The following is a 25319-nucleotide window of genomic DNA, read 5'->3' as shown; positions in this document are numbered from 1 at the left end:
ACAGTAACCGGAAATGTAAGATGCCTACTTGTGTATTCTATTTCATGAAGCACCAGAGGACATTATTGCTCAGTGGCATTTTAAGAAACACATGATCATGACAACGAAAATGCAGAACAAAAGTGTTAACTTCATGATAAATTAATGTAGAAAATCATTTTCAAAATTCTACATTAATCAGTTTCTCTGAATATTTTTTTCTTCAATGTTAGATAAGTGTCATTAGGTTAGAACTTTGGTTAAACTATAGAGCAAGCAATTCTCAGGATTATGAATTTGTCCTAACATTTTTGTCTTGGAAAAGACCCCCCCCCCCCCACCCCCCCACCCCTCTAAAAAAAAATCTAACTTTTAACAAAACAAAACCTGAACACAGCATACCTTTTCAATCAAGGATTTCAATAGGAAATAGTATTCACACATTTTGTCTTTCACTAGCATCCATTGTTTTAGAAATACATGAATTTTCTCCTGCAATTTAGCAGTCAAGCACTCTGTGTAATCTTGTTCAAATCAAAGTCCATTCAGCGTTCGTTAGTAGAAATGTTTTCTTCCAATTTGGTGTAATCATCTTTCTTGCAACCATCAGAAGAATGCACAGAATATATCTTTGCTGTTCATTTGTTACATTATCCGGGCATAAGCACAATAAACACAGACTCATATACAAGTGAGGAAAATAAGTATTTCACCCCCTGGTGATTTTGTGAGTTTGACCCTTTACAAAGAAAGGAACGGTCTATAATTTTCATGGTAGGTTCATCTTAACAGTGAGAGACAGAATATTAAAAAAAATCCCAGGAAATCACATTATATTAATTTTAAACATTTATTTGTCTTTTATTGAGGAAAATAAGTATTTCACCCCCTAGCAAAACATGACTCAGTACTTGGTGGAGAAACCCTTGTTGGCAAGCACAGCGGTCAGACGTTTCTTGTAGTTGGTCACCAAGTTTGCGCAGATCCCAGGAGGGATTGTGGCCCACTCCTCTTTGCAGATCCTCTCCAAATCCTGAAGATTTCGAGGCTGTTGCTTGGCAACTCGAAGCTTCAGCTCCCTCCACAAGTTCTCTATAGGATTAAGGTCTGGAGACTGACTAGGCCACTCCATAACCTTAATGTGCTTCTTCTTGAGCCACTCCTTTGTTGCCTTTGCTGTCTGTTTTGGGTCATTGTCATGCTGAAACACCCATCCACGACCCATTTTCAATATCCTGGCTGAGGGAAGGAGGTTCTCACCCAAGTTTTCCCGGTACATGGCCCCATTCATCCTCCCCTCGATCCGGTGAAGTTGTCCTGTACCCTTAGCAGAGAAACAGCCCCAAAACATAATGTTTCCACCACCATGCTTGACGGTGGGGATGGTGTTCTTGGGGTCAAAGTCAGCTTTTTTCGCCCTCCAAACACGGCGAGTCGAGTTGATGCCAAAGAGCTCGATTTTAGTCTCATCTGACCACAGCACTTTCTCCCAAGCCTCCTCTGAATCATCCAGGTGCTCATTGGCAAACTTCAGACGGGCCTGTACATGTGCCTTCTTGAGCAGGGGGACCTTGCGGGCACTACAGGATTTCAATCCATTACGGCGTAGTGTGTTACCAATGGTCATCTTGGTGACTGTGGTCCCAGCTGCCTTGATATCATCAACAAGCTCCTGCCGTGTAGTTCTGGGTTGTTTCCTCACCTTTTTCATGATCCGGTTCACTCCACGAGGTGAGATCTTGCGTGGAGCACCAGACCGAGGGAGATTGATGGTCAATTGGTGTGTCTTCCATTTTCTAACTATCGCACCAACAGTTGACTCCTTTTCACCCAGCTGCTTGCTAATGGTCTTGTAGCCCATTCCAGCCTTGTGCAGGTCTACAATCTTGTCCCTGGGTCTGTGGGAGCCAGAATTCTTGCTGGTTGGTAGGGGGTGAAATACTTATTTTCCTCAATAAAAGACAAATAAATGTTTAAAATTAATATAATGTGATTTCCTGGGATTTTTTTTAATATTCTGTCTCTCACTGTTAAGATGAACCTACCATGAAAATTATAGACCGTTCCTTTCTTTGTAAAGGGTCAAACTCACAAAATCACCAGGGGGTGAAATACTTATTTTCCTCACTGTATATATATATATAGTGAGGAAAATAAGTATTTCATATATATATATATTTAATACATGGTACTTATAAAAAATATATATATTTAATTAAGAGAATATTAAAAATAAGTAACTTTTTGTTTGAAGTACAACAAATGCCCCCCACCCCCCAAAAAAAATAAATCTAATTCCAGTTTGATTTCTGGAGTCATTTTTTTCTTCTTCTGAATCCTCACCTGATGTTAATGAGTCATAACCACGTGGCTGATTGACAACACGCCCACACTAATGAGACACAGGTGTCAGGCCTTCATCCTCCACTGTGATTGGTTATCAGGCCTCCTCACTCTGGTTAAAGTGTGAGTGCATCTCTTCTTTCTGTATCTCTGCTGATCTGCTACTTTCCAGTCCTCCGGTGCAAAAATGGGGGCTGACTTATTATTTGTGCTTTTGCTGTGGTGTGCTGGAACTCTTCCTGGCCTCCTTGCGGATTTATCTTCAGCGGTCACCTGTAACAACCAAAGTGTGGCAGTGGCGGCGAGGCTTGGTGTCCAATACATCAATGGAAAGCACAAGCATGGCTTCAGGTTCAGGTTGCAGGAAGTCCAGAGCAGCAATTATTTACTGGTGGGAATTTGCCTTTTTTTAGATATCCAAAGCCGCAAACTTAAACATTTAGCACAATGGTTATGTGCTGACCCTGTTGACATCATACTGCCCTGAGGCAATAACTCCTGCATCCTCAATGCTGTCTGTCCCTCCATCCAGGTGTCAGGTGGTTGCTACATTGATGTCAATGTGAAGCTGGTGCAGACCACATGTCACTTCACCAACCCCAAACCCGAGGACCAATGTGAGCTTTGGCAACGGGATGAACGGGTAAATCTTAATTTCTTTCTAAAACATCACAGCTGCTGATGTAGGTGATGATCAAAATGTGTTTTTGCTTAGGGTGCAGTTGCCACCTGCAGCATCGAGTTTTGGGTCATGTGGGGCGTGGCCGAAGTCACCAGATACGAATGCACCACCAGACCAGGTTACAACACACCTTCTCCAAATTTGCATTTATCTGTTACTATAGTATGGATGGTAAATTTGCCCAAACTGGGTAGTGAAATCACAAATACAATTGTTTGGCTATTGGTTAACTTTTTTTTTTTTTTCATAATGGTGGTATATTGTCTTGGTACTAATTTTACAGCAAAAACAGGTCTTTCATATAAAGTAATGCACAATTTCATAACGTCAACATGCCACCTTCTTGTACAGAGCTTACCAATGAGGAGATTGTGACAATTTGTCCCAACTGCCCCATGTCATTGCCTCTTGATGACCCAACGGCTGTAAAGGCGGCGCATGATTCTGTGGTCAAGTTCAACCGGGAGAGCAAACACCTGAATTACTTCACGCTGATGGAAGTTGCTCATGTCACAATGAGGGTGATAACATTTTTTTTTTTTTTTTTTGTCAGTTTTACTTTCTGATTTCTGTGACGCTGGATTTCCTTAACGTCACGTCCTTGTCTCAGGATGTCGCAACTATCGGCAAAGTTACCTGGCTCAAGCTCGCCTTGGTGGAGACCACGTGTCCGAGAGAGACTACGAAAATGGCTGCCTGCGCGCCTCGTTGTTCTGACAGAGCTGTGAGTTGGCATTCACGCTAATGACTTTATAAATGATGCAGCTAAAGGCAAATGTGTGCTTAATGATTTTTTTTTTTAACTTTGATGTGATGTTCTTAACCTGACTGCCCCCCCCCCCCAAAAAAAAAGCATCATGCCTTTTGCAACACTACCTATTACAACTTGCACAGACAGCTGGGAGGACTTGAGTGTGAACTATATCTCCCGAAAGTAAGGCCACAACAAATGCGTTACATCAATTTGTACACAGAGAATCTCATTGTTTGTCTTCTCCACAGAATCCAGCCCCTCATCCGACTGGTGTCCCAGAGCCCGTATGCAAGCCCTTGTTCCATCAAAGTCCAGAAGCTTGCGTTTGCAAGCACCGGCTGAAGAAACCAGAGCCGTCCGTCCACCACATTTGTCCATTCCCGCTTAAGTGATGTCAACTTGATTGTAATAAAGGGGAAACAAACGTACACGTGTTTTAGTTGAGATATTTGTAACACATGATGCCACAGGTGCTAATTATCCTGTGTCTCTAGTTTCCAATTTTTAGCCCCTGCTATACAAATTGGTAACCGGAAGTAGTCGTGTCTTTTTCGTTATGTGCAATATTGTAAGTAGTGAAATCTGGTGATTTAGGTTTTTTTTTTTTTTTTTTAAACCTTTATTGATGGGGTGGGGGAGGGGGGGGGTTGGCTTTTCTTGATCAGTTGGTCAGCCAAAATCCTAGTTGCACTGTAATTTTCTTTTGTCCGCTTAAATATGGTTAACTAAATTTGTGGTTCTGCCGTTTTATTTTTTGTTTTCTGGTTCAGCCCTTAAAGAGAAAGTCAATCCCTTTTTTTTTTTTTTTTTTTTAAATAAACAAGGGGTGGACGTGCAAGTATTGGGACGGGCTTGGGATTGATTCAAACCCATAAACTAATGGTTGCAAGACAACCACTCTACTTTTGTGCCATGTTGCTCAGTAGAGAGCTGTACCTTCCAAGTTAAATGTCACAAGCAGAGACTTGTGTGACTTCTGACTAGTTTGACACAGCAGTGTTGTACTGCACTTGTAGTGCATATACCCACATCTGTGTAACATCTTAGCACGCCCCACCGCAGGAACCTCAGCAAAAGTCTCTGACACTGTTTGGTGGAGGGTGGAAAAACATTTCCTACCCACCCACGCACAGCTCATTTCGTCTTATTTCAGAGGTGTTTGTAGACCTGCAGACTGGATAAGATGATGAAAATGTCACTGAAGCAACCGGCATTGGTGCTACTCACTGGTAAGCAAAAAAAAACGGCAATATTAATATCATTGAAAATATCAAAAATTTGAAGGATGCATGGTGGAGTAGTGGTTAGCACGTCTGCCACATGGTTAGCACGTCTGCCACACAGTTTTGAGGTTTAGCAGTCAAAGCTTGGCTATATTTTCCCTGTGTGCTGTTTGCATTTTCTGTCCATGGATTTCTCCTGGTTTGAAATATGAAAAACATGTTCAGTTCTTTGAAGCTCTGCAGAGGTGACAAAAGTACTAACTCCATACTTAAGTAGAAGTATAGGAACTTGTAAGTACTGAACTCTTGTACTTAAAATACATATTCAAAAATGTACTTACATACAAAGTGATTTTTTTTTTTCTAGCAAGGCACAATAATTAAAAAAAAAAAATCTTCAAACAAAAATGTGTTGCCTCTTTCAGTTTGCTTTGTCACATTATAGAAAATCACATTACAGTACATGTATCATATTGTTCTTCAATAGCTAGCACTATTTTTATGCTATCAAAAGAACATGTTCGCACATTTTTGTTAATGTTGTGAACAAACAAAACATGCTAAATAAGCTAATGGTTAGAGCCCGACTGATATTGGCTATTTAGGGCTGATGTCGGTACTAATATTGGGAGCTAAAAAAAAAAGGCGATATTCGGATTATTGGCCAATATTGAATATAAAAACATTACTATACATAGGTTTTATACTGTGCACCAAGGGTGCCCAAGTCTAGTCCCGGAGAGCCCCTATCTAGCTAGCTTGTTTTTGATCACTGGTGTCAAAGTCCGGTCTCCGAGGGCCTGAGTCCTGCATGTTGTAGAGGTTTCCCACGTTCAAAACAGCTGATTCATATTTAAACTCACCAGCAAGCTCTACAGGAGCCTGTTAATGATCCTGATCATTGAATCAAGTGCGTTGGAGTAAAGAAACTTCAAACCCCTGACACATGTGTTTTAGATGGTCCCCTCCTCCAACATACCTGATTCATGTGATCAAGAATCAGGATCCTCAAAAACCGGATCAGTACTAACGGATCTGGGCATTCCATTCCTCCAATGATGGAATTTTGACGGATGCCCACTTTGCTGACAAATGACGCTGAAAAATTTACGTTTTGACAATTACAGTTTGTTTCATGTTGACAAATTGACGATGACGGAAGTGTGTCCTGACTGTTGACGAATGACGGACTCTCAAAAAAATTCATTGATGCGCCCACCTTGAGAAATACCCCTTATTAACAAATCGCTCTAAAAAATAATAATCTACTGAAGAATCCAAACCTAGTTTAACTCTGTTCTGCAGTTACGACTGTTAAAAAAAAATTTGCAAAATAAAAACTGACCCTTTTTTTTTCCTGATATTGCTATGCAGTTTTTGTTGCAGCAGCGGCGGCTCAGTGTTCTGCCGTTTTAAATGAAACCCAAGAAAGAGTGGACGTTATCGTGGGTTCCTCCCTGACTTTGTGTCACCGACTGGACAACAGGACGCCAGAGAGATTCAAGATATGCTGGCATTTTAATCCATCCGGACCCTCGTTGGTCCACTCTGAGCAACTCTTTTGCTCCAAAATGTCAAGAAGAATGGAGCACAAAGACACCCCGCTGAACTATACTTTATCCAACGTCACTCAGCAACACAGCGGATGGTACTTTTGCCGCATCCATGTGGATATTCCGACTCTGATGACAATGAACAGTTGTGGAACACCAGTGTTTGTCCGTAAGTGTTTGCTGCTTCTGTTGACGTTTGTGGAGAGTGATAGATATTGTAACATTTTTAATACTTCATTTTATTTTATTAACCATTGTTATACATTATTAACATTTTAATTCTTTATATTAACCTTGTCGAAATGTTTTGTGTCCTGTGCAGAGCAGATGGTGTTGATTTCGGTATAATCTGACCTAAACTGGGTCATACTATTTAGTCTAAAAAAGTTCCTTTTCAGCGCTTTGTGCGAAAACACATTTGGTCCTTGAGAACAGAATCTGTTTTGAACACCCACATCTGACTCTATTTTCGCCATCGCTCACGGAAAAGTACCAGAGAGTATGTTTTGTCTACAAATGAAAGAGAGGAGGTCTTTTTAACTATAAGAAACCGTTGTGCACGCGGAAGAGCCACATTTGACGCTCTGAATCCCACGATGTTTAAGTGATGATTAGAGGCAGTTATTTGTCCAGAGATTCTCTGTTTTTTATTAAATCATTTTTGCAAAGGTGTATTTTTCTTACATTAAATCTATCTTCATTTTTGGAACACACAAAGAGGACAAAATTCATTATTCCTCTTCAAGAGCTGTCTATTAAAGCCAGTGTTTCTCAACCTTTGTTAAGCCATGGCACATGATGAGAAAAATATCACGTAACACCACTAAACAAAAATGTCACAATGAGTTGATAACACTGGTCAGGTACAGTAAGCTAAGTTCGACTTTTGAGATTCTGCTGTATATTATGCGTCGATGTGCGCACGAAGTTCTTCAAACTAGCCATGTATTTCTTGCAGAGGGTGTTTCTGTGCTTCCCACAGATGTACGCCTAGTGGACATGTGGTGGCTGTGGGTCACCATTGGATTGCTCGGCCTCATCATACTGGCCCTGTTGCTTCTGTGTGCTGTCCTGATCCAACGACGTCTCCGCAAAGGTAGCTTCATCTTTCGAGCGCTGCAAATTTTGTACTGTTCATGGTTTTAGTGGGTTTCTTGGGTCCCTATAAAGTTAAAATAAATATGTCTTGTAAATTTGACAACCCACTTGAAAACCTTGCCTGATTTGAATGATTAAAGAAAAACAACAAGCCTAAAAAAATTAATTCCACCACATCGTCACGGAGCTTTTTCATGCTAGGACGTGAGTTGCTAGCCACCGGCTAATTCGCATGCTAGCCGGGGAGCTTTTCGGCCGACCGACAGTCAGTGTACTCATCCGTGGCATCACCTATTCGCTTATTATTGTGAGATATTGTAAAAAAAAAAAAAATTGGGGTTGACTTTCGCTATGAATAACGACCACCAGCTGTTCAAATGCCTTTTCGTGGTCTAAGCAAAGCTAGCTAGCTAGTCTTTAGTGGGAGAAATGGGTCAAGTAATTATAACCAAGTAACTCGCAATTGTGCGGATAATAGTTGATGCAAACGAAGGTGCTCAAGTACTAGAAGGGACGGGGAGAGGGAGACACATGCCAGACTCATACGGTGCCATTTTAGCCACCCCCTCCCAGAAAAATCAGGAAAACTGAAATGACAAAAAGCAGTTGAACATGTGTCAGGCCTACTACATTTTTGTCAGTCTTTGCACGTTTTCATTAATTATCTTTATACATGTATATTGTATAGAACGAATCTTTGAATTCACTTCACATGACAAGCCACAAGCTGAGAAAGCTGGTGGTGGTTGTGGTTGAACAGCGCAGACAAAGATGAGCGTAGGACAGGAAGACAGGCATGCATTCTCCTGCGTGGCCTTGATAACACTTAAGACCTTAAAGAAGTGGACCACATGGAGTGTTTGTTTCCTTTCAGCAACACACTACAGAAACCACATAGTTCGCTTCTCATAAAGTCACAAATGTCAGTCGAAACACTCTCAGTATGATGATTTCCAGTTCTACGGCACAATAATAAATAAAATAAAAAACATTTGTTAAGGGAAACTGATTAACTTGTGTTTTAAACACATTAAAGCTACAGCATTGCCAATGTATGATTCAACTGGTGAATTCATGACTGGTTTTCTCATTCATATTCTTTTAGAATCACACTGTGCAATCTATGTGAACACACATCATTCACCGCGACCACCTGCTCTCGGGGACCAGCTCGGGTTGGCTCCCATTTGCCAGATGGCTCGCACTCCAAGTCCTGCCAGGGACAAGCACATGCACAGCAGCAGAAAACAGAGGCCCAAACAGCAGCCAAGATAGAGCCAAAAACTTCCACGTTTCTTTTCAATATGTAATTTATATTTAATATAGAGTTGTGATTCCAATGTGGAAATTAATGTGTATAAATATGTGTGTTTTCCAATTCTTATTAGGAGTTGTTTTTTGAGTCCCCCCCCCCTTCTTTTTACACACCGAATGCTACCCTTGTTACATAACATTTGAATTGACTACAAATAACTCAGATATTTATTAAGTAGCACATGAGACTTAAGGTTTGCTTAATCATTACTCAAAATTGAATTTGTTTTTGAGACAATCACCATACCACGTGAGCCATGCGCTCCTGGGTTGAGGTGCTGTGTGAAACTCTCCTTTACGATAAACTGATAATCTTCCTCCCACCTGTCTTGAAAGTTCTCGTTTTTCATCTTTTGTTTGGCCATTTCAAGAAAGGCAGGGGAGGTGAACATTTGCCGGCGGAGACTCGTGGCACGGTCGGCCGCTAATTACGTCAGTGTCTGCAACAGAAACGGCATCGGGCGCTTGTTGGTTTCGACTGACGCGCCATGACACTTAAGCATTCTGGGATTTGTAGTGTTAGCGGTATGGTTTGTACCCATGGGTTGTTGTGGGCGAGTTACTTTACAAATGTATTTCGATAATAGTACTGGGTAAAAAAAAAAGTCACTCCAATTCTAGAGTAAATGTGGATTCATCTGTATAATTGCTTCATTTGAAATTTGAAGACGGCAGCATATGTGCAGTACTACTGCATACCGAAATAAGTATTTTTCTTCGTTTAAGACCGAAATAAGCAAGAATGTTAATTTATTGCCTAATGTATCACTCAAATCTGTCTGACATTGGTCCCTATTGCGGGTTTCTGTTTAACCTTCACACAAATGAATGGTGTAGTCGAAAAATATGCACCAGTATAATTTATTGTGCAAACCTTCTAAAGTGTAACACAGTAAACATCTTTTTTTTTAGTACAGCAAATGGTCAAAAACACTATTTAGAAAATACAAATTTACAAAAAAACACAGGAGGTTAATAGTAGCATCCACTTTCAGTCAAAACTAATTGACCTTCAACTTCCCACCGCGACTTTAAATACTATAATTTGTCTATAAAATTATTGGAAGCACATCTCTACAGAGGAGCTATTTACTCCTTGCTCTCCCTGACCATTAGGGCGTCAATGTCACCTCCTGTGATCTTACACTTTATTCTAGTTCTAGTATGGCAAAAAAAAAAGTTCCCTAGGTTCACACGCGCTTTCCTGAGATTACACCAGCACATTTTTACCTGTTAATATGTACCTTGTAATGTAATCTACTATTATATTAAACCAATGTAACTTAAATATGTTGATAACTTTCAACCCTTGTGAGGAATAAGCGGTTCGGTAAATGGATGGATGTATTACTCCAATACTAAATGATATATATATATATATATATATATATATATATATATATATATATACTATGATATACTGTATATTTTTTATAAATTGTCTTTTCTGTCTTGCGGATGCTAGAGATGGATGTATGGAATGATAGATACAGTAGATAGATTCACGTTTATTTTTTTCCTAGTTTGACATTTGCAGGCTTCTTTTAGCAAACATTCATAGTCTTGACCAAAATGCAGATACTGTATACTGTTACATATAAAAAATATATATTATACTTAAATTGAAGCTCAAAATACATCAGAGCACACTTTGTGAAATAAAATTCCACAAGAGCTGGCCAAAATACATCTTTGTAAAGCCCATCTGGAAACTGCAGGCAAGCAAAAAGTCAACGCAGAGACGGCAAAACAAGCGAAATCACAGATAAGGCTTCATGCAGCATTATACGCTTAATTAGTCCAGCGAGTCAAGTGACTATCCATCACATGCAAAATACATGACTCATTATTCAGAAAGCAAATGTTCAGTCAGATGTCTTAAGACACAATCATACAGTAGATAAGGCACATGCGAGTGCTCCTTGTTACAACAAAATTGGTAGACGGGTTTCTCAAAGCAAAAGTTGAAATGTAATAATATAGGCTACTGTATTTCCTCATGTAGTGGTTGAGACACAACTAAATAATAAATTAATTCCAGTGGGGAACGATGATTTGAGATTTGAGTCATGAGCCTGGTCACACATCAAATTAAGCTAAAGGCACCACAGTATAAACACTTTAAGGGGGGCATCTAAACCTTGCGGGTTTTCATAGGCGTTTATCGCATTCCAAAAATGCATACAAAGAAAATACTGTCCTCCATCAAAGATGCATTTGGTGGATTTTAAATGGTTTGCATCTATTGCGCCCCGGCTGTCTTCATCGCCGTGGGCGTGCTGCCGGGCTACTACCAGCTGCGGTTGTCCAGATAATTGGGCACCGCCGCAGGGTACTCCGGCAAGCTGGGGCCTTGCGCCGTCTGGTCCACAACGCTGGACTCGCCTTTTGCTGGTGCGCTCTTCCAAGTACCAGCGCCCCACTCTTCTTGAGCACGAGTCACGCTGCCCCCAATACCGCGGTACAGTCTGTGCACCTGTGACAGTTGAAGAAGAAGAAGAGTAAGGAGGGGCTCCTTTTGTGTTTGTATGTCAGAGGTGGGCGTAAAGTAAAATCTAGGCAAAGGTCAAATAAGCAACGTTGAGTTGCCACCGTTTGGCAGAGTGAACAATAGAAAAATAAATAAAAAAAGAGGCTTCAAGTTTTTTGGGACACTCGTGGTTGAAGTGTTACTGCCAAACTAAATTAAACACCAGAAACTGAAGCAAAAAATGGTGGCATAAATGGTGACATTTCATTCCAAGTCCTAAAATTGTCAACTTACTGTAAGTCTGATTTGAGCCATGTGACCCTAGTCCCCCACCTCTGGTATGGGTTTGTATGTGAATGCATGTGTGTGTGTGTGTGTGTGTGTGTGTGTGTGTGTGTGTGTGTGTGTGTGTGAGACCTCTCACCTTGATCAGCACCAGTGCCATCAAGGCGGTCACCAGTGTTAAGAGCAGCGTGGTGAGAAGCATCACTGTGGCGGCGGCTGCATTGTAACGGTAAAATGTCACCGTAGCAATCCAACCACTACGTTGTGTCGGATGACAAGGCAAGGATTAGTGTAGTTAGTGTTTTGTTACATAACCTGTAATTGCACTTCCACATTTGGTTGATAGTATTGCATTTTACTACATTTGAAATTGTATCCATGAGTGATCTTAAAAAGATGCAAGGGAAAAAATTCCCTCCGATTAAATTTTAATCTAGAGTTCTAGAACGTCTAGAACTAGTTTTACTTGTACTTAAAGCTGCTGTAACAATTAGGCCAAAAATACCTTTAAAATAGCCCTTTTATTTGAACATTTATGACATATTTTAATAAGAACTTAGCGGTTCACAATGGGTGCTCCTGCAAGCCTCTGGCCAATTGTTTTCAGGCTGGATTCGGGTTCGAATTTCCCGCCCTCTGTCTGCGGATGTGATGTCATGTGCGCATCGTGTATGTGAAGAAGGGGAAATTCAGTTTCATTTTTTGGCCACAGGTGGCAGTAGCGATTCAAAATGGAATTTTCTGCGTGCAGTAGCTTTAAGTACAATTGTATCAGTGACTTTTACTTGAGGGAAATTTTCAATTTCAGTCATATTTCCTTTTAGTTTACTTCCATAAGGTGAGCTGTTTTAGTTTCTTTAATTGAATAATGTTGTAGAGTGGTTATCCTCCAGTTAATTATGTGACGGTTAATAATGTTGGTTACAGTTATGCAGTGTATTAATGATGGTGACAGAGTCTGGAAAAAAATAACTTAAAATGTTATTTCCTGTGTTTTGAAATTAGAACAATTTGTACATCAAGCAGCATCATGGATCAGAAAGCTTTCCACAATGGATACACAAATAACTTTTTTGGGGGCGGGCGGGGGGGGGGGGTGGTGGTACATTTTGACAAGATGACTCGCTGCAACTCACCAAATGCCCCAATTGTTGATGCCTAAACACTGGATGATGGCCAATACCAGTTGAAGGAAGAAGATGAAGAAGAAGGCCATGAAGTTGAAGGAGCTATCCGCCCTGTTGACATAATGAAAGAGACATAAAACAAACATCAAAAAGGTGATGATAATTTTCTTTCTTACGATTGCGTGAAGGTCGAACGCCTTGAAGCGTGTCAAATTTGGAGTCAGAGTTAAATTCAGGGTCATAATTACAGCCAGGGTAGACCTAATTTCCACCAACATCAAATATTTAATTCAGAGGGAAATTGAGAGAAAAATGGAATTATATCGGTGTTATTTTTGTTTACATAATTTTTGGCATTGTTTTATTTCCAGCAGAGTTAAAGTGCTATACTGTAAGTATGGCTTGTGTTTTACAACCAGCGTCACGGAACAGACATTTGTATGTGTTTTACATTTAATACAGAGAAATGCTTCAATTGTGCTAAATAATGTCTGTGGTGCTGCTTCTGTTGTAATTTCCTTGGCTAAAAGGCCACAACCTTCACACAGTGGCACACCTGATAGCTTTGTAGATGGGTCTGAACCAGCAGATGTAACTTGCAGGACTGAAGCTGATGAGCCAGAGCAGCGAGTAGCCAAAGTTGGAGCCGTGCCCCCCCGCGGCCCACCAGGCGATGCAGCCAATCACATTCAAGCACAGCGTCACGGAATAAACTGCAACAAACGACAGTGTCCTCTGACCGAGAACAGAAAGTGGTATATTCTCCTACAAATGACAACGCAACTCACTAATCCAAAGTGTGAAGATTCGCCGCACCAGTTGCTGATGTTGGGCGGGAATTTCCTCCTGGATATTCTGATAAAAGCATGGCTTCACTTTTAGGAATTTAGGCAGAGGAGGAAAGTTGTTTGCCCGATCTGCAAGGGAAAGCATTTTAGCCTGCAAGTTGCAATATAGCAAGGGTGTCAAACTGTTTGTTTGTTTTTTCAATGCAGGCAGCCCATGGGAACCCCTTCATTTATTGACCATTTTTATGGTTAATTTTTAACAATTGGGCCTCATCAAAACACACAGAAAAGCCGGTTCTTGCCCTTGGGCTGAGAGTTTGACACCTTTGCGACATAGAGACTTACAAAAATGATTTAAGTGACAAACCTGTCATGTTTAGATCCTAATGTTGCCCTAAGAAAGCAAATGCATGAAAAAACAAGCAGTCATTCAGGAGGTAAATCTCATGTCAATCATTATCCACGTTACAGCCTTAAAACTTTGACTTTTTACTAAAAAAATGTCACCTAAGTGATTTAAAAATGTGGACTACATAAATGTGTATATATTTTACAGCTACTAAACTTGCAAAGCATGCAAAAGTCGAGTGCACATAAATGGCTCCGAAAATCTGTTTGGGTTCACATAACGTTTGAAAGCTAATGTGCTGCACGTTGTGGAAAACGTTCAACTTCAATTTATGCAAGCAACTGTCCTTTGAACATTTTTTCAATAAACACAACCCGTGAATCGCGGTTAAACATGACAAATTACGCATTATGGTTAGCGAGAAAACGTTTACCTCTCACGTCGACATCTGAGGGGTGGTCGGCAAATCATTCGAGATGCGCTTCCTTGACCCGCCCACTAAACTCACGACTGCGCCTGCGCGTCACTGACACGCCTGTAGTTCCGAATCAGTTACGTTCAATGTGCTAAGGAGCAGGGACAACTACAATTCCCACAGCTCACGGTGGCTAGTAAACAGGAAGCGCGTGACTTTCAATCTGGGGGAAAAAAACACAACTTTCAATTCTGAAGCCGCCCACGCGTTGAAACACGAGTTTTAAAAGCTTACATGTGCGTGTTAAAATCGAAAAGAAAAGTTTGTAAATCGTTTATTGCATGCCATTACGGTTAATGATAAACACCAAAACGTGTACAGCACCTAAAAGCGGGCTGGCGAGTGTATGTTACGGTGCGTTCATTGGAAATGGGATTTTCTAAAATCCCAGGAGTGAAGGGGTGTGGGGGAAAACATACATTAAAAAAGAATACAACCCTGCTAAAAGATTCGTTCTGATTTGTGATGTCTCTCTATCAATAATGCAAACATATACAGTAGTACATCCATTGCAGATGCCTCAAATAGGCATAAAAATAGTTGTAATGAATGTCATCTTTGAGAATTTGTTTAATCTCAAAGCCGGGTAGTGCGCTTTTTGGGGGAAAATCAAAATATGGTCATCCTTTTGACTTGAAAGTACTACTTAAGTAGAATATTAGGATTTAGGAAGACTTGAGTATTAGTTGAAGTAAAATTTTCTTCGCAGCATGTGCTCTCGTACCTAATATATTATCATGTGAAATTGAATACATATAATATAACGTGAATTTAATGTGTCATAATGTTTGTAATGAAATGAAATGTCATGAAATTTATTTGTATTTATTAACGTGAGGCTGAATTTTTTTCTTTGGTATGGCAGATATATGCTTCCGTTGGTTCCTTATGTCCTACTTTATTTTCTTCCCCCATCATTGTCATTATAGCTGAGCTGTTATCGCCTCAAAGGGTGTAAATTTACAAAAGATGCTTACCCGAAACGTACCATTAAGGGATACACCATCTTGATTCTACAGGCCATCTGGTACTTGAGACTGTGACAAAATAAATCTCCAAATTCCGACTTCTAGGGTACATTAAACGCAGCTCGAAAAACTCAGTGGCCAATCGGAACAGCCAATGCAACAGTCTGAGCGACATATAAACAGAGACCTTTGGTTTATTGTACATGGTGGTTCGGTGGCGGGTGTTCATAATTAGTCACACAAAAATGCAACGTTATAAGTTTAGAAACTCGTTAGTAGTAGTCAGCCTTGATAGTTAGAAATAGTATCAACATTCGTTTCAATCTCAAACCTTTACTAAAAGTGCATTGTTTTCAATATGGGCATCTCAGTCAAACAAAACAAACGCTCTGGCTGACACTCAGTGGCTTGCGTCGGACCAATCAGATGTGTTTTCTGACGTGAGCAACATACTCCCGCCAATTCCGACTAGAAGCGCGAGGAGGCAGGCAGCGGGGAAGCCTCGGAGGGACTGTGCGGGAGCAAAAGTGTACGGTAGTTTAGGGGATACACATTAGCGATACATGACGGTTATCTAGCAAACAAAGGTAAAATTCCCCACTCGACCGGGGTAGTTTTCGAACTTCATCCAGCGGAGAGGGTCCCCCAAGTTAGTGGTACTAGGATGTTGGCGGCGGAGCAACCATCAGCAGAGGGGCACTTGGCAGCTTCGACACCCCGTAGACGAGGTACGCTATTGTCATTAGCTTGTCAATAAACATCAAAATATACGTGTGTAAATGTCATTTTGTTATTGATGGGGTACATTTTCCTTTTAAAGGTTGGCACACAATATACTGTATGTGTAACACAGAAGTATGTCCACTTGCTTGGCAGTTTCGCCTAATGTTGCTTTGGCCTCGCGCAAATGCTAAATTTTCGCCGCCTCCACTGATAATAAAAGTTGTCGTTCAGCAGACTAACGTAAACGCTGACGTTCGTCCAACTCTTCACGTTGGTTCAACTATCCGGCCCAATCACGTCGCTGTGTGCACCGGGCCTCAATCTTCCCAACACCGGCAGGCTATCCCCGAGACCCCTCGCCGTTAAAAGGTGCTCAAGGACGGGATGATCCAACTGGAGCCGCCGCTGAGTCTGATTGGCCTTCTTGGGCTAGCCTTGCTAAGCTAACCGAATCCAGATTCAATTCGAAGACCACTGCAATCCGGTGTGGAAAATACTCGGAAGTCGGAAGTGTTCGGCTGGGAATTTTTGTACTAGAAATGTTATGTATTTTTATCATTTTCCTGACCGCCACACAGCCTTTTTTTAGCTCGAGACGTCACCGGTGTGTAAGTCCATTGCTGTTAATGCACCACTGGGTGGCGGGAGGGGAGACAAATGGACAACTTTATGCAACACCTGCTATGAAAAGTCAAGTACTACACAGTGAACCCTCGCCTTTCGTGTTTTTTTTGGGGGTGGGGACCAAGACCCGGTTAAAATGAGGAACACACTCCTCCTCAAATGTATACTGCCTAACCAATCCCTTTTATATAATTTTAAACTCATTTTACAGTGTTACACTTGATAATAAACGGCTGACCCGATTTCATTTAGAAGAACAAAACATGGAAGGATGCAGATGTATGTTTTTGCATTATGTGTAAAAGTACCAATGCCAATTCCTTGTTACTTGCTTTCTGATATCCAGCTGTTTTTTCTTTTGTTTAGGTATGGATTGTACCCCTAATAAGGCCAACAAGAAACTCGTACAAGGTAAATATAGCATGCATAGACTTTGACATAAATTTATTAGGTAGACCATCCTAATCTTCATAATCTGTGTGTGGGGTGCGAAACGATTCAAGGAGAATTTGATTTGAAAGTGAAACAATTCGGCCGATTTTCATAATCCAGAACAACTCGCTCAGTCACAATTTCAGACCGATTTCCGTTTATGAGAGATTCACTTGGTTGTTTAGTTTAACACTTGATGGGTCGGCAGCCACTCCAAATAGCTCTTTGTATGCAAGCAATTTAAACCTCAGTTTGCCATGTTATGTCCTCTTAAAAATTTCCTCATTGTATTTAGCATCTTTATAGCTGCCATGTTCAGTAACTATACTTGTTTTTCTGCATGCAGCTCGCCTCCCTTTCAAGCGCCTGAAACCGGAAACAAAAGAAAACAAGCCATCACCAAAGCGCCCCTGTGCACACGTTTGCCCCGAACCAGAAGTCTCTGACAGGGAGAATGACAACGAGCACTCTCCCCTCACCTTACCCATTAGACCCCCCTTGGTTAATGGCCGCGGTCCCCTCGATTGCTTCCTCAGCAAAAGGCACCCTTCAGCCTCAGAAAAGGACATTATAGATCTCACCGATGACGGTCCATCTCCCATCAAGTGTCAGGATCCTTTTGCCACCCCCAACCGCACGTTAAAAAACAGACAAAGCGGGGACACAAGCCTGTCCTGTGGGACCTCAAGATGTGCGGATCGCGCTACGCACACGTCAGACTGCGAAGAAAGCCTGGCAAATAAAGATGATGAGATGGCGGTGGCGGCTGAGGAGGAGGAAGAAGAGGAGGATGGGATCTTACCGCTCGATACGACGCAGGAGACTGACAGCGAGCCTGAAGAGCAGAAAGCATCGGGGAACGTGTCCAGTGTTGGGAACAAGTCAACGCTGTCAAATTTGTCGGGCAGTTCCATGTACGAGAGCACACCAGAGAGGACTAAAAAAGACGAGCACACGCCCGCCACCTCGCCGACTACAGTACGTGCTCGCATGACCACGTGTCTTTCACACCTTGTCCTAGAAAGGTGTCTTGTTAGTAAAAAAACAAAACATAATGATCCTTGCACACAGCAATTTAACCTCTGCATATGTATACAGAGGAAATAAGCTTTATTGTCTGTTAAGCACAAGGCTTACAGAAAGTCAAGGAATACAATGTACAATCAAAAAAAATATGTTGAAAATGTAAACAGTACAGTATGGCATACATTATTATATATATATATATATATTGTCATGGCATTCTTAAAATTAATCCAACCTCAGAAAAACTCATAAAGCCCACAAACATATTATATTTAATAAGTAACATTTTTTGGGGTCATCATTACACCAAATTGTAAATATTTTGAGGATGGCGCTGTGGATTATTTTAAATAACTAAATTGGCCCCTTCTAAACAAAAAGTTTCCCAACCCATTAACTGCATCATAATTATTGCATTATTTTATTGTAATTGCAGATAAAACACAGAGTTGTGCGTACATTAAAGGTTCAATTGGTCCCCAATTAAAGGGATGGATGAATGTTTCCCTCAATTGTTGCTAATGCATGAAATTAATTTTAGGCTTGCACTTGTAGTGATGACCTACGGACTGACTTGCTAGTAACATATAAAATAAAATCCTCTGTCATCTTATTATTGACACGAGATGTCCAACTTGCACCTTTCAGTCAAATTAAAACTCGATTTTTCCATCCTAGGATCTAACCACCACTCCTGAAATCCCCGTTGATAAGAAGATAAAAAGACGCTCGTTAAAGGTGAGACTTGGCTCGTTCTGAAGATAATTTTACAGTCGTGGCTTTTTGGTGTGACAGTACGTGTAACCATTTGTAAAAAGAAAAATCCAAGTTCTTCTTTGGTCTCCATTTAGATTCTTCAAGAGCAAGAAGAGAGGCTTCAACTGCGCCAGGAGAAAGAGCGGCAAAGGGAAGAGGCCAGGGCAGCCAAGGAGAAAAAAAGGGAGGAGAGCCGCAAGGTGAAGGAGGAACGCGAAAAGGAAAAGCGAGAGAAGAAGGAAAAGGATGAGCGAGAGAAGCGGGAGAAAAAGGAGAAGGAGGAGCGGGAAAAGGCAGAGAAGCTCAAAGCAAAGGAAGAGCAGCGCAAATCCAAATTGGAGTGAGTCACGGTGCCACAAAGTCCCAGCGTCCTGTTTTTTCCCCCTCACCTTTCAGTACGTTTAACACTTTTCTACCACAGGGCCAAGCTTGAGGAGAAACGCAAGAAAGAGGAGGAGAAGCGGATGAAGGAAGAAGAAAAGCGGGTTAAAGAAGAGAAAGACGTGAGTTCATATTGAAAAAGCATCTCATTTATTCATAGGTATGTACAGGATGTCTATACATTATTTGCCGTACCAAAGTCAGCGGGGAAATGCTACAGCTCACCTGCAATCCTAATGACGACAAGAATAGATCTATACACAGGGATGTGATTTTTCCGCTAATTCGCGGAATTCCGCTTTTTTTACCCCCCCCCCCCCCAAAAAAAAAAAAATCCTATTTTTTTTAGTAGTTCATTGTGTATGCACATGACTCCGACAGATAACATCTTCTGCTATAACAAAGACATTTGTGGTATGCTCTAATATGAGTTACTTTTCATTTGGTCATGATACAATTATTTGTTCATGAAATTTGAACTCTTCAACATTATTTATGTGTTAACTTAGTAATCACATTAGTTAGATATGATGATATTCTCAGTGATAGTTTTTAAAAGCAAAGGCAGTCCAATGTTTTTGAATGTGACTGATTTTGAGTTGACTAAAACTGCCATTTTATATGGGATAGTTCAATATACATTGAAAATTTATGCTGTTGTTTTGTCTATTTCTTTGTCATGTGAGTGCATTGAAAGTACTTAAAAACACGGAAAACCCTGGACCTAGCTGGGTGCCAGCGGCCCCCAGACCCCCGGCTAAATTTTCAGATAATTTCACTTTGGTCAAATCACATCCCTGTATACAACAAGTACAGTATATAGAAACAACTAGACTCATTTATTATTGTAAAAAAAATTCTTTCTTGGAGGGGAAAAAAAGTTAACTTCTTTTTTTTCTCGTGTGATTCCAATATGTAGATTTTGACATAGTACAGCCATGATGGTGCCTTTTAATTTACAGTGGTTTACTGCTAATCAGTGTGTTGTGGCTCATTTTTTAGCGTGTGAAAGCAGAGAAAGCAGAGATCACAAGGTTTTTACAGAAACCCAAAATCCAGCAGGCTCCAAAGGTGAGTTGAGCTCCACGTGGCCACTTAGCCCTACCGGTTGGAAGCCCGTTTTTATGCATGCAGACCTTGTGAATCCGCTTCCCGTGTCAGACTCTCGCAGTGGCTTGTGGGAAGTTTGCGCCGTTCGAGATCAAGGACAACATGTGCATGGCGCCGTTGTGCCGGGTACAGTGCGAGGAGTCTGCCCGAGAGGAACTGGACCGCTGTTTGTCACGCCCCAGCGACAGACCGTGTTCACTGAAGGACTGGATCAGCCAGAAACCTCGCCGCTCTGATGCCACAAGACCCAGAGTGACAAACCCTGATAGGTGGGACACACCGTTGATACTTGAAATACTTGAATTGAAAAAAAAAAAAAAAAAAAAAATTAGGGTTTGAAAATGATCTTCAAAAATTTCAAACCAAATAGCTATGCTAAGTAATAGTACCATGGAAAGCAAAACCTACCAATTTGTGTGGAGCTGTAGATAAAACTTTACATTATCACGTAAAAATAGAGTGAAAAGTGTACTGTAATTCTTGATCCCTGGTTCATTTTGACAAAAGTATGCTACACACAGGATGTTGAGACATTATTGCTAAACCGTTTTAAATTTCTTCCCAGCGATTGTATAGCCGTGGATGGGCCCGAATCAGAAGGTGTACCCGACCGCAAACTGTACGGTCCTATGAAACTGCTCCTTTTCCGCGAGAACCACCGTCCAGCTTACTGGGGCACTTGGAGGAAGACGAGTTTGCACATCTCACCACGCTGCCCCCTCAGGAAAGACACGGTAACAACACATTCCTCTTTCAAGCGCAGAGAGACTAAAAGAGAGTAGCATCACGTTGACCTCAGCCTCTGCTTCTTCAAATATGTTGTGGCAATTGCGTTTGAGTACAAGGTTCGACTCTGACGGTCATTGCCCGTTTTAATGACAGGATTTGTTGGACTATGAGGCGGACAGTGACGAAGAGTGGGAGGAAGAGGAACCTGGGGAGTCCCTTTCACACAGCGAAGGGGTGAGTTCGACGACATTGCTCGAATAAGGAGGCTCTCTGCCTGGCTGGCTAGCAGGTGTAGCTAATTTAGCAGTGTACATTGTAACGTTTTCACGTCATCCTGCATTTTTGTTAAACGGCTCAAATGCATGACCTTTGTAGCAGAACATTCAAATCCAAGTCCTTTGTTGGCATAAAGTTGGTCAATGCTGTCTGTGGCTGAGTCCGAGTCATCAAACCCAACGGGAGTGAGAATGGGTGCATCTTCCTTCATAAGCTTTCAGGTGTCGCACAAAATGAACGCAGTTTAGACTTCTGTATGTGTATCCGATGTGGCGCATCGATGAACCTTATGCCATCGGAAACACTTGCTAATACTAGAAGACAGCCCTTTGACACTCTTGAGGGGAGTCTTTCTGCTTCAAATGAGTCAAAACTAGAGGTGTCAGTCGATTAAAATGTGACCATAGAAATATGGTTGCATTTTTAGTCATTGATACAGTAATTTCATTACAATTCCTAATTTAATTATTATTATATTTTAAAAGGTACTGTACCGTTAAAAAAAACGAGTGTGACATTAATTTTCGTTGGTCATTTTTTCTTTCACTACATGGCATAATTGCGCTTGTAAGACAATGGTGACAGTTCCGTGCATTTTTCTTTTCCTATAAAGAGCTGACTAATTTTTAACATGAAGTAACTTGTGAAATTCTGCACATTTTAAAAACTGTAAAATACAACTTGACCCCAGTCCCCACAAATATATGCATTGTTTAATTTATTACTGCTAAATTGTGTTAATGACTCCTTTGCGCGACGTTGAATGCTTTTATTTTGTTAAGTTCAATACGGATGCACATTGTAAAATGACGCAACTTTACTGACAATGGTGACAGTTCCGTGCATTTTTCTTTTCAAATTAAGAGCTTTTTCATTTTTACCATGCAGTAACTTGCGAACTTCTTTACATTTTTAAAATTGTAAAATGCAACTTGACGCCAGTTCCCACAAATATATGCATTATTATTTAATTTATTACTGCTAAATTGTGTTAAAGTGACTCCTTTGAACGACGTTGGGCGCTTCGCTTTTATTTTGTTAAGTTGTCGGATGCGCATTGATTGTAAAGTGACCCGGCTTTACTGTAAGAGAGAGCCTCTTTGCTGAAATATAGCTAGGCACCCTGGTGGCAAGCCTCTCAATTCGCAAAGCTTAATTTCCCGCCCCCAGTCATGCATCACGTGTCTATCTTTAAGTTGATAATTGGTTGAATATGTCAAGATTTAGTATGTTGAAAGCAGTTACCTCTTTCAGGAGGATGAGGACGAAGGAGGCGAGGACGACGACGACAACGACGGCTTCTTCGTTCCTCACGGCTATCTTTCAGACGACGAGGGTGCACTTGAGGAAGCGGTATGCCCGGTCATCAGCAGCCATTTTAAGTGGGGGGGGGATTCTTTGCGTCAGATGTCTGAACAGCCGCGTTCTTCTCTGCAGGATGGCGGCGACCTCGAAAAGCAGAAACTACAGCAGAGGCTGAAAGCCAGGGAGTGGGAAGAGCTGATGTCTACCAAGAACAAGATGAAGGTGCTGCAGCCAGTGGTGAGGGGCTGCCTCTGGGAGGGCGACGGGCCGGTCTCGGATCTTCTGCAGACACATGCTGCGTGCCTCATTGAACCCTTACCCAAGGCTGACATGAGTGCCAGCCCGGAGGAGCAGGCTGAGAAGTGTAACAGAGAAGCACAATGTAAGTGTGAGGTGTTTTCTTTTTAGGTCATTTTTACGTCTCATTACTTTTTTTTTCCTCCCCCGACTTGAACTGATGAACTTTTTCTTCCCAGTACTTGGTCAGCTGCTGCCACTGCTGCATGGCAACGTGAACAGCAGCAAAGTGATCATCACGGAGTTTCAGGAATTTTGCCGCCAGAAAACTTCGTCCTCCACACCACCTCCTCAACTGTCCAGCCCGGAGAGCTCGGCGGACGTTCCTACCCGGTAAAGCCATAGCATCTTTCACACGGAGAGCCTGCTAAATTGCCGCATTGGACCCGTAACAGTCGATTAGGCATTTGTCCACCTGGGCTTTATTACTGGCAGCATTCGAGTGCTAGTTTATTGTTCCCCATTTTCTCCTCAGAATAAGGTTGAAGCGTCTAATCAAAAACAACGCCGTTTATGAGAAACGCTCCAACTACCGACGCTGCTGCTGGTATGCACATGTGGACACCCTCTCCCGCTTCGGCCTGGAGGCTCTCCCCGTGCCCGGCCAGTGGTCCTACTTGACCAGCGGCGCACGGGGGGAGTCCCGCGAGGAGGCGGCCACAGGCTCCGAGGGCAACTCTCCTACCACGCCGCAGACGCCCTCCGCCACTTCGTCAGCCTCCAAAAGAAAGAGCACCGGCAGCATGTCCATCACCAAATTCATGAAGCGATGTAATAACAGTGAACAGGTAACCAACTTTAATACCTAAAAAAATTTTTTTTAACACATTTAGCTCATATTGTCGGTCTCATATTGTTTGTCTTAACCTTTGTCAGACAGAAGAAATGGAGGCCGATGGTTTTCAAGCTGACACGGAGGAGGATGATGACGACTGCATCATTGTTTCCATGCAAAGTGGTGAGCAAAAATAATGTGGTGTGGACGCATTTCAATTTATATTGTGCAGTGCTAAATAAATATTTTATAATATTATAATTTTAATTAATTGTAATAAATGCAATGATAGTAAAAAAAATAAAAAATTGCATTTTTTTCCCTCCCGGTGTTTTGGTTTTCGGCCAAGCATTTTTCAGTTTCGGTCAAAAAAATTCATTTCAGTGCATCCCTAAATAAAACTAATACGTAGCAGAGCACAATATTGGGTGAAACAAGCAAGCTTTGTTATAGACATTGGCGCACGCACACACGTCAACACTGTTGGAACTAATCCACATAATGTCAGCTCATCCTTTATTACTTTGCAGGGAGCTTGTTAACAAGACATGGCAAGTCTCCCAATTATGTTTATGTGCTGCTGTTTTGATCTGCCGCAGCTCGTATGTAAACTGATATGATTATCTATTAACGCACTGTAATTATCCTGCCATGAGTTAAGTTTCATTGGCCTGTTATCATGATTCTACTTATTTAATAAAATGAGCAGTTTTTTTTTTTTTTTAATCTTGATCTTCAAACTTGGCAATTGCTCTTTGTAGGCACAGCTAGAGAAAAATCCCCTACTGAGGGAAGCGAAATGATGGAAGTCACCCCGTCCGACACGGCCGCTCTGCCAGTGGCCAGCGCCGCTCCGACCCTCGCCACAGCCTAAGTCGAAGGCGACGCACTTCCCTTCTTCCTCGGGCTGGCCTTCTTTGTACTCGGTTTTCTCCCCCCCATGAGCGTCGCGAGGGAGTTCAAATGGCGCATTCTGCTCACGCTGGCATTGCCCAAAGTGGCAGGGGAGCCACCTTGACAAGTCTCTCAGGCATGTTTGGTGTGTTTTGAACAGTTCCGACGTACCACTCGTGACAAGAAGCATCCAAAAAACAGCATTATTTACGTTGTAGAACTACTGTTCCCATGTTGTTATTGTATATAGGCTGCCAGAAGTTAATGTCAGATTAAAGGTTATGCCATTTGTTCACTGTTGTGCCACTTACTCTTGATTATTTCCTAACAATGACGGCTCACTGGAGTAGCTGCTAGACCTGTACTTGTAAAGTTAGATCCAGTAAAGAAATGTTTTATATAAATATGCGTTGTTTTGCAAGCATACTTGAACAAGATTAATTCATTAAACAAGTATAAAATGGCTGTATTGTTTTGATGGATCAAAATTGCAACACAAGAGTTGAATTCACAAATGTGAGAGAGATTTTCTGTCTATAATCTTTTGTCAGCTTTTAATTCAGAAGTTACGAGGCTCACAAAT

The 25319-nt window shown here is 41.5% G+C and overlaps 3 protein-coding genes and 1 long non-coding RNA gene across 8 annotated transcripts; 3 read left to right on the top strand and 1 right to left on the bottom strand.

Annotated features, from left to right (window-relative positions):
- Window positions 1-2453: 2453 nt before the first annotated feature.
- LOC144062765 (alpha-2-HS-glycoprotein-like) lies at window positions 2454-4186 on the top strand. The gene is made up of 7 exons (XM_077584458.1): window positions 2454-2713; window positions 2855-2965; window positions 3038-3122; window positions 3356-3525; window positions 3615-3728; window positions 3858-3938; window positions 4007-4186. Exons 1-7 carry the CDS (start codon window positions 2510-2512, stop codon window positions 4148-4150), a joined length of 909 nt encoding a protein of 302 aa, XP_077440584.1. The 5' UTR covers window positions 2454-2509; the 3' UTR covers window positions 4151-4186.
- Window positions 4187-4838: 652 nt separating this feature from the next.
- On the top strand, window positions 4839-9110 carry LOC144062926 (uncharacterized). Its single transcript, XR_013296478.1, has 4 exons — window positions 4839-4987; window positions 6356-6703; window positions 7493-7630; window positions 8738-9110. It is a non-coding gene; the product is annotated as an uncharacterized LOC144062926 (long non-coding RNA).
- Window positions 9111-10434: 1324 nt separating this feature from the next.
- Window positions 10435-16511, bottom strand: scamp4 (secretory carrier membrane protein 4). Of its 5 annotated transcripts, none has more exons than XM_077584387.1 (7): window positions 16372-16511; window positions 13984-14010; window positions 13645-13745; window positions 13385-13541; window positions 12838-12939; window positions 11841-11958; window positions 10435-11422 (listed from the first exon to the last, which is right to left on the bottom strand). In XM_077584387.1, the coding sequence occupies exons 3-7, from the start codon at window positions 13694-13696 to the stop codon at window positions 11237-11239; spliced, it is 615 nt and encodes a 204-aa protein (XP_077440513.1). In that variant the 5' UTR covers window positions 13697-13745; window positions 13984-14010; window positions 16372-16511; the 3' UTR covers window positions 10435-11236. The 5 variants fall into 5 exon arrangements, with proteins under 5 accessions (XP_077440513.1, XP_077440509.1, XP_077440510.1 ...); XM_077584383.1 differs by having other exon boundaries at window positions 13617-13745; window positions 16372-16507; XM_077584384.1 differs by lacking the exon at window positions 16372-16511 and adding an exon at window positions 14399-14742 and having other exon boundaries at window positions 13385-13563.
- On the top strand, window positions 15858-25201 carry chaf1a (chromatin assembly factor 1, subunit A (p150)). Its single transcript, XM_077584369.1, has 16 exons — window positions 15858-16136; window positions 17122-17166; window positions 17534-18165; window positions 18892-18951; window positions 19065-19309; window positions 19391-19472; window positions 20353-20421; window positions 20512-20729; window positions 21026-21194; window positions 21343-21423; window positions 22720-22818; window positions 22903-23152; window positions 23247-23400; window positions 23543-23855; window positions 23944-24025; window positions 24604-25201. The coding sequence occupies exons 1-16, from the start codon at window positions 16073-16075 to the stop codon at window positions 24714-24716; spliced, it is 2676 nt and encodes an 891-aa protein (XP_077440495.1). The 5' UTR covers window positions 15858-16072; the 3' UTR covers window positions 24717-25201.
- The last annotated feature ends 118 nt before the right edge of the window (window positions 25202-25319 follow it).

Source organism: Vanacampus margaritifer, chromosome 13 (genome assembly GCF_051991255.1).
Source record: "Vanacampus margaritifer isolate UIUO_Vmar chromosome 13, RoL_Vmar_1.0, whole genome shotgun sequence".
Classification (NCBI taxonomy): Eukaryota; Metazoa; Chordata; class Actinopteri; order Syngnathiformes; family Syngnathidae; genus Vanacampus; species Vanacampus margaritifer.
Note: the sequence above shows the minus strand (reverse complement) of the source record. Positions and strands in the feature narration are given on the sequence as shown.